Here is a 14,476-nt window from a genome sequence, read left to right as displayed (position 1 = left end):
AGCGTAATTGTCCTCTCTCCTTTAAAATCATTTTATGCTTGTCAGATTTCTTTTCTGAATTGGCTGAGACCACCTATGAACTTGTCTTTTGCTTATTCCCTATTTTTAAAATAAATGAACTATAGTAGTTAACTATTTTCTTCTTTGTATGTTTGTGCTTACCTGGGACCTTAAGTGAAGGGTGAGTACTACTATATTGAGTGACCTTTTTTGCATTTGGTTATTCCTAAAAATGCAAAAAACACTCTTAAAATTCCACATTTGGTATTTAGAACATTGAAAACTGATTTCTGTCCATTTTACACATCTGTGTTTTTTCATTATACTTTTAAAATTTTCTCCTAAGGTGACTCGCATAAATGGTTTTATTTTGGTCTTCTTTGATCAAGACTAACAGACTCTCTTAGTTGTATATCAGATATCCCTCTTAGATTTTAGAAATCAAAGACTTTTCACTTGTTTAGTAAACAAAAGATTTCCCTATGGCACATGGCAGAAGTTCCAAAAGACAATGCTATAAAGAAAATAAATTACTTAAACGGGTTTTCTTTGTCTTCTGGTAGCAGTATAAAACTATTCTAACCTCTAAGTCAAGTAAATGCATAAAATGAAGCATTTTCAGATGTCTGCTAAAAAATATGTAGGCCTTTTATATTTAGTGCCTTATATCCACCGATACTCATTTTTGAAATTCTATGCAATACTGTGTGATATGCCTTTGTATATTGTCTGTTTCTGTAATTCCACAGAACAAAAGAGAGAAATTGATTTTATTTTATATGTGGGTTTACTAAGTGTTGAGAGTTAGTAAAGAAACTCAAGTTTCTTGTAATTAAAATTATTTGGAAGAGATAGGTTTTTCACATCTGTGTTTTGTTTGTCTTTCTGGCTAGCGTTTTTGACCAAAAACTGTGTAGCGATTAGTGTTGTGAATAAGAAATAAAATTTCTTCTTTTGATAGTTTACCATTAACACATGGGAAGTGTAAACCTTAACATTTTCTGTGTTCATCATAGAAACCCATGTATGTGTTTGTAACATTTTACAGGATCTATGGGTCATGCATTCTCTTCTAAAATTACATTCATGCTTTATTTTCCCCCAACATGGTTCACCATGTACTAAATTTCTCTAGCTGAAGTTGTTGAAATAAGTATTGGGCTTTAAATAATATCATTATATATAAAAGATTGTAGCATTTTCTTTTATAAATGGTGAATAGCCAGTAGGGCAGAAAATCAGCTGAGGAACAGGTAAAAAGAAGCAATTTGTGTGTTGTGTAGGAGAGGAACAAATGTGATGGGCTCCCCTGTGTTTTTGTCAGGACAGGCTGGAATGTGAAGTGTGCACAGACAGACTTGGACTGAAGCCTGAAATCCACCATTAAAGAATGATGAGACTTTGGCGAGTTATTTACCTCTCTGAGCCTCAGAGCCCTCAGACTTTAATCAGTGTTGAGTGATGCTTTTTAAAGCTGTGGCCCCAATGGGAGCACCTCTGGTTCTACCTTTTTGATGAAATCATGGCAAAACCTGGATCTGGTCCATGGGAACAGAAGTCATACATCCTGACAGTTTAGTTTCATACAAAATAATTTTTAAGATGTTTGGTTAATTTATTTTTAAGATGTTTGGTTAGTTTATTTTGGTTAATATGTTTATCTGATATAAAACAATGAGATAGGTTCGCTTCCTTCAAAGAATTTGGCATCTAGTGGAGAAGACAGACGAATAAGATACAGTGCTTTAAGTGGGATGATAGTGGGAGACAGTAGGAGATTTTTTTGCTGAATCCATGGGGTAGCTACAAGTGTCATTTAATAATAGCACTCATGCGAGAGCTTGACAAAGTGATTCTTGTGCCAATTATGATATTCTGTACTTAGGTTTGAGCATGATATTCTTTAGTAGTAGGTAGAGAAATTCTGTCATTTTTACTATATCTTTATTTTGCTACAGAGTATAGAATATGTTAGAAACTTTTATGTATTAGTTTGGAAATACAGTTCAAAAAGTTCTCGTTCATCCTCAATTCTCTTTTCTGTATTAATATTGCTCATTGTGTCAGTACCATTAAGAATTGGTTCATGAAAATCTCTTGAGAGAGAAGCAAATTAATTTCAATTAACTCATTCTTAGAAACTGACCACATCAGATGGCTTCTATGTTTTCTTTGCAGAGTTAAGGCTATTATTTTCTTGGATTTTTATTTAGACTTAACTCCCTTCCTTTTCTCCATATGTAAAGAGAAAAAAGTGGTAGGGGTGGAGGAATTGTTAACCAAAAACTCATTAGGGAATTTTCAACCTCAGTACTAGATTTTTAGGTTCCTAAGTTTCTGAGATATAGAGAATACTGTGATTCCATTTATTTCAGTAGACCCTTGATGAGCAATGTAGAGAAGCATATATCCTTTTCTTCATAGGATATGTTACTCTGAAGATAACAGCCCAACTACACATAACCTAATCGAGTGTAACCCTTAGGCTTCTATCTTCCTTATATCACAGAAATCTCTGTTAGCCCTTGCTTTCATGTTCATTTTAAGTGAAAACTAAATTTAGACAGGAAATGGCAGGCTTGTGTTTGCAAATGAAGTTGAACATAAGAGGTATTAATCTGGCATATAATATTGTTAAATTTCTTTTGCTGTATCCAATAAAACAAAAATTCATGATATTGTACAAAACTCCAGTTACTAAATCTCTGCTGATTTTATTTTACTCCTGCCACGTGTGATATTTTCTCTGTAGATAAGTAGAAGGGCATCCCTGCCATCCTCTGAGACCCTGACAATAGTCTTCTTATTGAAATGTCTTTTTTTCTTCATTTTGTTTCCTTACTAATTTATTTTCCACCAACTCAGGTTAGTAAAACCTACGCTGTTTAGGCAGTCGTCTCTGAAGCATTTTGCTAGAAATGATATACTATAATCAGTGCTACCAGCAATCTAACTGAAAAAATATATATATTTCTTCCTGATTTTCCCTCACTCCCTTAGACACAAGCATTGAGGTTACTCTTCTTTTTCCAGCTCCCAAGTTCTCACAGGATAATGGGAATATTTCTCATAGATAGTTTTCATTACAGCCATGAAAAAAACCAGACAGTCTCTAGGAGTACTCACAGTGTGGAGAATGCACAGTGTGTCTCAGCTCAGTGTGGAAGCTGAGACACACATCAGGCACAGGGCTTGTAGGGATCTTTTTTTTAATTCTAGTGTTCCTTTTAGGTATCACAATTATGACTAAATGAATCACAATGTTGCTTTAACCTTAATGGGTTTTCTAACTTTTAAAAATAATAAACCAGACGGTTTTTTAAAAATTCTGTAAAGCATTATTTTTCCCAAGTCTTGGCAAATTTTTTAAAATTCCAATTTGAACAGTTTATTTTTGATGGACGTAGGCAATAAAGATCAACTCGAATAATTAATTGAGTTGCTAGAGATACCAAAAAAAAGATTTTGAATTTAAGAATTTCTAATACTAGAAATTAAGTGGATGGGAGACATTGGAAGCAGATGTCGTAAATGAGTAAAAGATAAAATATATTTTAAAAATAGTTTATCCATTACTAAAAAAGTCTATATATAAACAAGTTAATGCTTGACCAAGCATCAAACTTAAGTGCTTCTACAAATGTATTCATGTATATCCAGTTTTAATTCTTTTTGGTTGCCTTTTAGATCTGGTGCTCCCTCTCCATTAAGTAAGGTAAGTTTGTTTTTTGTTTTGTTTTGACCATTTTAACAACTTTTGATTGGACAGTTCAGTGGCATTAAGTACATTTACATTGTTGGGCAGCCATCACTATCATCCATTTGGAGAACATTTGTCATCTTCCCCAAATGAAACTCTGTACCCTTTAAACACTAAGTCCCCGTCCCCCTCTCTGACCACTCTCACCCCCAGCTCCTGGCAGGCACCATTCTACTTTCTGTCTCTATGAATTTGATTACTCTAGGTACCTCAAATAAGTGGAACTGTCCTTCAGTATCTGTCCTTTTGTGACTGGCGTATTTTACTTAGCATAGTATCTTCAACGTTCATCCATGTTGTAGCATATGTCAGAAATTTCCTTTCTTTTTAAGTCTGAATACTATTCCATTCTATGTGTGTACCACATTTTGTTCATCCATCCATCCATCCATTAATGATCACTTGGGTCACTTCCGCCTTTTGGCTGTTGTAAATAATGCTCCTGTGAACATGGTGTACAAGTATCTGTTCAAGTCCCTGTTTGCAGTTCTTTTGGGTCTACACCCAGAAGTGGAATTGCTGAATCATATGATAATTTTATTTTTAATTTCTTGAGGAAAGGTAAGTTTTTATGTATTCCCCTTTATATTAGTTTCTTAGTCATATAGCAGTGTCATATAGCAATGTCTACCTAGCCCTCTATCTGGACTAAATTTTTCTTTAAGTAGAAGAAATTTTCATACATTTATATTACAACTGAAAACAAATGTGTCAGTGTTAACGTCTTACTAGTTACAAAGCACTTTCACGTACTCTGAATCACAGCCCTGTGAGATAAATAAGGCACATAACATTGTGCCTGCTTTGATGGTAGAGAAACCAATTGTTGTTGGGTATCCTTGCAAGCATGCCTTTTAGACAGTCTACCGTAATAACTGTCACAACTCCTTCACCTCCCTCTCTCCTTTAGCATCTTGAAGGACAGGATTAGGGTTGTTAGTGACAAGAGTATTTACTTCTCTAGGTCAGTAGTTCACATTTGCCATTGTATTTTTCACATTGCCATTTTCATTGCAAAAATGTGATAAATGTGCTCTTTCCTCTTTGCCAAATTTCTGTTACATAACTGCTGTTATTCCAGACAAGAAGGTTGGCATTATGACTGCACAGGGTACCCCAGACAACCTTTACTGTGTCAATACCTGGCCGGCTGCCCAAGAGACCCTCAGGGAGCTCCAACAATCAAACAAACAAAGAAACAAACAACCTAAGCTCCCTGGTGATTCTGCTACAGAGCCAGGTTTAAAATCATTATGTCACATGGGAGAAGATGACGGTGTGGGAAGACGCACAGTTAGCGTCTCCCCACAACTAGGGAGCCTGCTGGCCACTGGCTGGGGACTCTGATGCCCAAGGAGATTGGAGGAACCCCAAAGTGAACTGGTAGGACGTAGGGGGACTGAGTGGGGAGGAGAAGTGAAGGCCAGACAAGGAGCGGGAGAGAAATAGAGGGCGGCTGCCTCGTCCACTGGGGCCACGGGAGCCTCTGACCTCCCAGGCTGGTCCCCTACCATCCAAAGCCCCCTCCAGGCTGCGTGGGTCCTGGGAGCATAGGAGGGAGGCCAGGGAGACTGGGAGAGGCAGGTGGGAGGGGTCCTCCGGGAGGAGTGGGAGAAGAGCAGAGGGTGATTGCCCTGCCCACTCGGGCACGGGGAGCCTGCTGAGCTCCCAGGCCGGTCCCCTCCCCACCAAGGCCCACCCTTCCCTGCCGGCCACACTGGTCCTGGGGGCATAGGAGGGAGGCCGGGGAGATCAGGAGAGGCAGGCGGTGTGGGGGAGAGGTGGCCCTCTGGGAGGAGCGGGAGAGGAGAGTAGGGCATTTGCCCCACCGACTTGAGCCCAGGAAGCCTGCTGGGCTCCCAGGTGAGGTCCCCCACCCTCTGAGACCAGGGGTTGGGGGCACGCCTGGCCCCTTCTGTTCCTTGAGCCTAAGCCACACACCCCCCACAGCTCCCAAGGCCTTTTCCAGCCCTGTGGGTCCTGAGCATTGGCCCCGCCCACCACCCAGACCTTGCCCTTGCTTAGGTGCCGCCCCCCACAGCCAAGGCCTCCCCCCCCTCTTTTTTTTTCCTTTCCCTCCTCCTCTTTTTTACTATTGTGGTACTGATGTACCTTCCAGTTGTTGATTGATCTATAGTTTTATTTTTACATTCTTTCTAACATGTCTGTTAGGTTCCTAGTCTAATTTTATTTTTTACTTTTTTTTTTTTTTTTGTACCGTCCCACATGGCTTGCGGGATCTTGATTTGCAAGCCTGGGGTTGGGGGGAAGCTCCTGCAGTGGGAGTAGGAGCTCTGAGTCCAAACCACTGGACTAGCAGAGAACCTCAGACCCCAAGGAATATTCACCGGAGTGAGGTCTCACGGAGTTCCTCATCTCAGCACCAAGAACCAGCTCTACACAACAGCCTACAAACTCCAGTGTTGGAAGCCTCAGACCAAACAACCAGTAAGACAGTAACACAATCCCACTCATTAAAAAAAAAAGAAAAATAGCAAAAAAATATGTCACAGATGAAGGAGCAAGGTAAAAACCTACGAAACCAAATAAATGAAAAGGAAATAGGCAATCTACCTGAAAAAAAGTTCAGAGTAATGATAGTAAAGATGATCCAGAATCTTGGAAATAGAATGGAGGCATGGATTGAGAAAATACAAGAAATGTTTAACAAAGATCTAGAAGAACTAAAGAACAAACAAACAGATAACAACACAATAACTGAAATGAAAAATACACTACAAGAAATCAATAACAGAATAACTGAGGCAGAAGAGCGAATAAGTAAGCTGGAAGACAAAATGGTGGAAATAACTGCCGAGAAGCAGAATAAAGAAAAAAGAATGAAAAGAATTGAAGACCTCTCAGACAACACTAAACGCACCAACATTCGAATTATAGGGGTCCCAGAAGAAGAAGAGAAAAAGAAAGGGTCTGAGAAAATATTTGAAGAGATTATAGTAGAAAACTTCCCTAACATGGGAAAGGAAATAGTCACCCAAGTCCAGGAAGCACAGAGAGTCCCATACAGGGTAAACCCTAGAAAAAACACACCAAGACACATATTAATCAAACTAACAAAAAGTAAATTCAAAGATAAAATATTAAAAGCAAGTGAAAAACAAAAATAAAATACAAAGGAATCCCCATAAGGTTATCAGCTGATTTTTCAACAGAAACTCTGCAAGCCAGAAGGGAGTGGCAGGATATACTTAAAGTGATGAAAGAGAAAAACCTATAACCAAGATTACTCTACCCAGCAAGGATCTCATTCACATTCAGTGGAGAAGTCAAAAGCTTTTCAGACAAGTAAACGCTAAGAGAATTCAGCACCACCAAACCAGCTTTACAACAAATGCTAAAGAAACTTCTCCGAGCGGGAAACACAAGAGAAGGAAAAACGCACAAAAACAAACCGAAAACAACTAAGAAAATGGTAATAGGAACATACATATTGATAATAACCCTGAATGGAAATGGATTAAATGCCCCAACCAAAAGACATAGACTGGCTGAATGGATAGAGAAATAAGACCCATATATATGCTGTCTACAAGAGACCCACTTCAGACCTAGGCACACATACAGACTGAAAGTGAAGGGATGGAAAAAGATATTCCATGCAATGGAAATCAAAAGAAAACTGGAGTGACAATACTCGTATCAGATAAAATAGACTTTAAAATAAAGACTGTGACAAGAGATAAGGAGGGACACTACATAATGATCAAAGGATCAATCCAAGAAAAAAATGTAACAATTATAAATGTTTATGCACCCAAAAAAGGAACACCTCAGTACATAAGGCAAATGCTAACAACCATGAAAGGAGAAATCGACAGTAATGCAATGATAGTAGGGGACTTTAACACCCCACTTACACCAATGGACAGATCATCCAAACAGAAAATAAATAAAGAAATACAGCTTTAAATGACACAATAGACCAGATAGATCTAATTGATATTTATAGAACATTCCACCCAAAAGTGGCAGAATACACTTTCTTCTCAAGTGCACACGGAACATTCTCCAGGATGGATCACATCTTGGGTCACAGATCAAGACTTGGAAAATTTAAGAAAACTGAAATCATATCAGGCATCTTTGCTGACCACAATGCTATGAGATTGGAAGTCAGTTACAGGAAAAAAACTGTAAAAAACACAAACACATGGAGGCTAAACAGTGTGCTACTAAATAACCAAGAGATCGCTGAAGAAATCAAAGAAGAAATTTAAAAATACATGGAAACAAATGACAATGAAAACACGAAGGCCCAAAACCTATGGGATGCAACAAAGGCAGTTCTAAGAGGGAAGTTTATAGCAATTCAATCTCAACTCAAGAAACAAGAAAAATCTCAAACAATCTAACCCTACACTTAAAACAACTAGAGAAAGAAGAACAAAGAAAACCCAAAGTCAGTAGAAGGAGAAAAATAAAGATCAGAGCAGAAATAAATGAAATAGAAACAGAGAAAACAGTAACAAAGATCAATAAAACTAAAAACTGGTTCTTTGAGAAGATAAACAAAATTGGCAAACCCTTAGCCAGATTCATCAAGAAAAAAAGGGAGAGGATGCAAATCAATAAAATTAGAAATGAAAAAGGAGAAATCACAACTGACACTGCAGAAATACAAAGGATTATATAAGAGACTACTACAAACAACTATATGCCAATAAAATGGACAACCACAGAGAAATGGACAAATTCTTGGAAAGTTAAAATTTTCCAAGACTGAACCAGGAAGAATTAGAAAATATAAACAGATCTATCACAAGTAATGAAATTGAAATGGTATTTTAAAATCTTCCAACAAACAAAAGTCCAGGACCAGATGGCTCCACAGGTGAATTCTAGCAAACATTTAGAGAAGAGCTAATACCCATCCTTCTCAAACTCTTCCAAAAAATTGCAGAGAGAGAAATACTCCCAAATGCATTCTATGAAGCCACCATCATGCTGATACTAAAACCAGAAGAGATCACAAAAAAAAGAAAATTATAGACCAATATCACTGATGCACATAGATGCAAAAATCCTGAACAAAATACTAGCAAGTGGAATCCAACAGCACATTAAAAGGATCATACACCATGATCAAGGGGGATTTATCCCAGGGATACAAGGATTCTTCAATATATGTAAATCAATCAGTGTGAAGCACCACATTAACAAATTAAGGAATAAAAACCATATGGTCATCTCAATAGATGCAGAAGAAGCTTTTGACAAAATTCAACACCCATTTATGATAAAAAAAAAAATCCAGAAAATGGGCATAGAGGGAACCTACCTCAACATAATAAAGGCCATATATGACAAACCCACAGCAAGCATCATACTCAATGGTGAAAAACTGAAAGCATTTCCACTAAGATTGGGAACAAGACAAGGATGTCCACTCTCGCCACTTTATTCAACATAATTTTGGAAGTCCTAGCCACAGGAATCAAAAGCAAAAGAAATAAAAGGAATACAAATTGGAAAAGAAGAAGTAAAACTGTCACTGTTTGCCAATGATATGATACTATACATAGAAAATCCTAAAGATGCCACCAGAAAACTACTAGAACTAATCAGTGAATTTGGTAAGGTTGCAGGATACAAAGTTACCATTGCAACAAAAAGAATAAAATACCTAGGAATAAACCTGCCTAAGGATGTGAAAGACTTGTACTCAGAAAACTATAAAACACTGATGAAAGAAATCAAAAATGACATAAACAGATGGAGAAATATACCATGTTTGTGGATTGGAAGAATCAATATTGTGAAAATGACTATACTACCCAAAGCAATCTACAGATTCAGTGCAATCCCTAGCAAACTACCAATGGCATTCCTCACAGAAATAGAACAGAAAATTTTACAATTTGTATGGAAACACAGAAGACCCTGAATAGCTAAAGCAATCTTGAGAAAGAAAGAGAGAGTTGGAGGAATCAGGCTCCCCAACTTCAAACTATACCACAGAGATACACTAATCAAGACAGTATGGTACTGGTGCAAAAACAGAAATATAGGTCAGTGGTACAGGATAGAATGCCCAGAGATAAACCCACGCACTTATGGTCAACTAATCTATGACAAAGGAGGCAAGAATATACAATGGAGAAAAGACAGTCTCTTCAGTAAGTGGTGCTGGGAAAACTGGAGAGCTACACGTAAAAGAATGAAATTAGAACACTCCCTAACACCATACACAAAAATAAACTCAAAATAGATTAAAGACTTAAATGTAAGACCAGACACTATCAAACTCTTAGAGGAAAACATAGGCAGAACACTCTTTGAAATAAATCACAGCAAGATCCTTTTTGACCCACCTCCTAGAGGAATAGAAATAAAAATAAACAAATGGGACCTAATGAAACCTAAAAGCTTTTGCACAGCAAAGGAAACCATAAACAAGATGAAAAGACAACCCTGAGAATGAGAGAAAATATTTGCAAATGAAGCAACTGGCAAAGGATTAATCTCCAAAATTTACAAGCAGCTCATGCAGCTCAATATCAAAAAAAACAAACAACCCAATCCAAAAATAGGCAGAAGACCTAAATAGACATTTCTCCAAAGAAGACATACAGATTGCCAACAAACACATGAAAGGATGCTCAACATCCCTAATCATTAGAGAAATGCAAATGAAAACTACAATGAAGTATCACCTCACACCAGTCAGAATGGCCACCATCAACAATCTACAAACAATAAATGCTGGAGAGGGTGGGGAGAAAAGGGAACCCCCTTGCACTGTTGGTAGGAATGTAAATTGATACAGCCACTATGGAGAACAGTATGGAGGTTCATTAAGAAACTAAAAATAGAACTACCATACGACCCAGCAATCCCACTACTGGGCATATACCCTGAGAAAACCATAATTCAAAAAGAGTCATGTACCACAGTGTTCATTGCAGCTCTATTTACAATAGCCAGGACATGGAAGCAACCTAAGTGTCCATCAACAGATGAATGGATAAAGAAGATGTGGCACATATATACAATGGAATATTACTTAGCCATAAAAAGAAACAAATTGAGTTATTTGTAGTGAGGTGGATGGACCTAGAGTCTGTCATACTGAGTGAAGTAAGTCAGAAAGAGAAAAACAAATACCTTATGCTAACACATATATATGGAATCTTAAAAAAATGGTCATGAAGAACCTAGGGGCAAGATGGGAATAAAGATGCAGACCTACTAGAGAATGGACTTGAGGACACGGGGAGGGGGAAAGGTAAGCTGGGACAAAGTGAGAGAGTGGCGTGGACATACATACACTACCAAATATAAACTCGATAGCTAGTGGGAAGCAGCCGCATAGCACAGGGAGATCAGCTCGGTGCTTTGTCACCACCTACAGGGGTGGAATAGGGAGGGTGGGAGGGAGGGAGACACAAGAGGGAAGAGATATGGAGATATATATATATATATATATATATATATGTATAACTGTTTTACTTTGTTATAAAGCAGAAACTAATGCACCGTTGTAAAGCAATTATACTCCAATAAAGATGTTAAAAAAATAAATGGGTGGAAGTCCTAAATAGACATTTCACCAGGGAAAATATACAGTTGGCCAAGAGGTACATGAAAAGATGCTCAACATCACGAATTATTAGAGAAATGCAAATCAAAACTACAATGAGGTATCACCTCACGCCGGTCAGAATGACCATTTTCAGAAAATCTGGAAACAATAAATGCTGGAAAGGCTGTAGTGAAAAGGGAACCCTCCTGCACTGTTGGTGGGAATGTCAGTTGATACAACCATTATGGAAAACAGTGTGGAGGTTCCTTAAAAAACTGAAAATAGAACTACCGTATGACCCAGCAATCCCACTACTGGGCATATACCCTGAGAAAACCATAATTCAAGAAGAGTCATGTACCACAATGTTCATTGCAGCACTATTTACAATAGCCAGGACATGGAAGCAACCTAAGTGTCCATCGACAGATGAATGGATAAAGAAGATGTGGCACATATATACAATGGAATATTACTCAGCCAGAAAAAGAAACGAAATTGAGTTATTTGTAGTGAGGTGGATGGGCCTAGAATCTGTCATACAAAGTGAAGTAAGTCAGAAAGAGAAAAACAAATACTGTATGCTAACCCATATATATGGAATCTAAAAAAAAAAAAATGGTACCGATGAGCCTATTTGCAGGGCAGGAATAAAGAGGTAGACATAGAGAATGGACTTGATGACATGGGGTGGGAAGGCGAAGCGGGGGCAAATGAGAGTAGCATTAACATATACACTAACGAGTGTAAAATAGTTGGCTGGTGGGAAGCAGCAGCATAGCACAGGGAGATCGGCTCAGTACTTTGCGGTGACCTAGAGGTGTGGGATAGGGAGGATGGGAGGGAGGCTCAAGAGGGAGGGGATATGGGGACATGTGTATGCATGTGGCCGATTTGCTTTGTTGTGCAACAGAAACTAACACAGTATTGTGAAGCAATTTTATTCCAATAAAGATCTATTAAAAGAAAAATAAATAAAATCATTATGTCTATGGAAAAATTCCACCATACGACTGCTGAGTAGAGTGTGGTAAAATCCTGGAATCCTTTGGGATGGTCTGTTTCTGCGTTTTGGCCAAAATGAATTTTGACTTTTTCTTCTTGTAATAACAGGATTATTTTGGTTCTGTTTTCATACCTCCCGCATCTCTTCAGAGCTTATTATTACGAGGCAGTTTTTAATGAGCCTTTGAAGACCTTCATTTCTGCATTTATATTGGTAGATTCATTGCTGTCATTACGTTCTCCCTGGTGTTTCATAAACATCACTTTCCAAGGTATTTACATGTATTGGTTTATTTTTATAAATTTATTTATTTTATTATTTATTTTATTTTTGGCTGTGTTGGGTCTTCGTTGCTGTGTGTGGGCTTTCTCTAGTTACGGCAAGCAGGGGCTACTCTTCTTTGAGGTGAGCGGGCTTCTCATTGCAGTGGCTTCTCTTGTTGCCGAGCACAGGCTCTAGGCACGCGGGCTTCAGTAGTTGTGGCGTGTGGGCTTCACTAGTTGTGGCACACGGGCTCAGTAGTTGTGGCTCGTGGGCTCTAGAGTGCAGGCTCAGTAGTTGTGGCGAACCAACCTAGTTGCTCCGTGGCATGTGGGGTCTTCCTGGACCAGGGCTTGAACCCATGTCCCCTGCATTGGCAGGTGGATTCTTAACCACTGCGCCACCAGGGAAGCCCACATATATTGGTTTAAAAAAAACACCCCACTAATTTATTTCAGAGTTGTCAGTGTCCACAATGGATGACATGCAAATTAATGTTAGTCCTTTCTATCCCCTTGATAATCTTTCACATTCCATTTGGAAATTTTAAATTTTTGGTGAAGAGCAAAGCTTGAGTTCACCCTTTCTGAGCAACAGCGTCCATACTGCTCATGGGTTTGCCTTTCTTGAAGTGCTGAGCACTTGGCACTTGTGTATCTTTGGATTTTGACTTCTTGATTAGTTATATTCTTGGACAAACAGCTATTAAACAGATACTATTTAAGTCTGGAAACTCCTATACATTTCTTATCTCCTCAGTCCTTTTTCTTAAATCATTCTTTTTCAAACTTCTTCTAAGTTTGATCTACTTGAAATTAGATGTCCTGTTACAGCAATGTCTGATGGCCCTTGCTTGACCTTGGTCTTCATGCATCTTGCTTGCTGTTAGGTCTCGTTTCCACTTATAGAACTAAGTATTGGTGGACTGGTTTGAGATTGCTATTAATCCTTCTCTTGTGAATACAAGCAAATTAAATATACCAAATAGAGTTAGGATAGTTACTAAACAAACTTTTTTTGATATATTAGCTGACTATTAAGTCCTCTTCTTAAACCAGCCCAGGACAATAAACGTTAGGTTTTATTTCACTTTTTTAGTTTTATCTGTTTCATATTAGTGATGGGCTATTCTCAAGCTGTCAGTGACTTGAATCTTATTTGGGAATTGCTCTCTGCCATCTGTGAACTATTTTGTAAGTTACATTTCTAGATTTTAAAGGCATCTGAGAAGACTTTACATGAAATCTGTTTAGGATGCAGAAAAGAAAATAATGGCCTTGGTTTCACAGCAGTCATTACAATTAATTTTTTTTTCCCATTTTTGGCAGCTAGCAAGATCTTTCCCACTAATTTAATGTTTAGAAAATATGTTTGGCTTTGATTTTATTTTATTTTTTTATTGAAGTGTAGTTGATTTACAATGTTGTGATAGTTTCTGATGTTCAGCAAAGTGATTCACCCCTCATATGTATGTATATGTGTGTGTGTGTGTGTGTGTGTGTGTGTGTGTATTCTTTTCAGATTGTTTACATTATAAGTTATTACAAGTTACTGAATAAAGTTCCCTGTGCTATACAGTAGGACCTTGTTGTTTATTTTATATATAGTAGTGTATATCTGTTAATCCCAAGCTCCTAATTTATTGTTTGGCTTTGATTGTAAATACATGCATAGAAGTCATTGCAACGTTAGGCCAAATATTTTTTTTCATAATTTTATATAAATTACATATAACTTTTAAAATTTGAAACATGTTTTGTCCAGTATTGATTATTTATTACAATTCTCAATTTCAAATTTTCTTGAGTTTTTTCTCCCACGAGGAGCAACCAAAAAATTGCTGGGAATGGCATGCGTCTGAAAATTGGAGGTCCTCTTGCCTTGTGTCCTGTAGATTAAAACTTGA

General features: G+C 37.8%; 1 protein-coding gene across 9 annotated transcripts in view; it reads left to right on the top strand.

Moving 5' to 3' along the window:
- The window catches only part of SNAP91 (synaptosome associated protein 91), a 155,135-nt gene that overhangs the window by 76,995 nt on the left and 63,664 nt on the right, over window positions 1-14,476 (top strand). For all 9 annotated transcript variants that reach the window (XM_068551700.1, XM_068551699.1, XM_068551698.1 and 6 more), the window contains exon 11: window positions 3,688-3,715. In XM_068551700.1, the coding sequence (XP_068407801.1) occupies window positions 3,688-3,715 (28 nt within the window). The remainder of the gene's footprint in view (window positions 1-3,687; window positions 3,716-14,476) is intronic.

The sequence above is a fragment of the Eschrichtius robustus genome, chromosome 9 (genome assembly GCF_028021215.1).
Source record: "Eschrichtius robustus isolate mEscRob2 chromosome 9, mEscRob2.pri, whole genome shotgun sequence".
Lineage (NCBI taxonomy): Eukaryota > Metazoa > Chordata > Mammalia > Artiodactyla > Eschrichtiidae > Eschrichtius > Eschrichtius robustus.
This window is presented reverse-complemented; position numbering and strand designations above follow the sequence as displayed.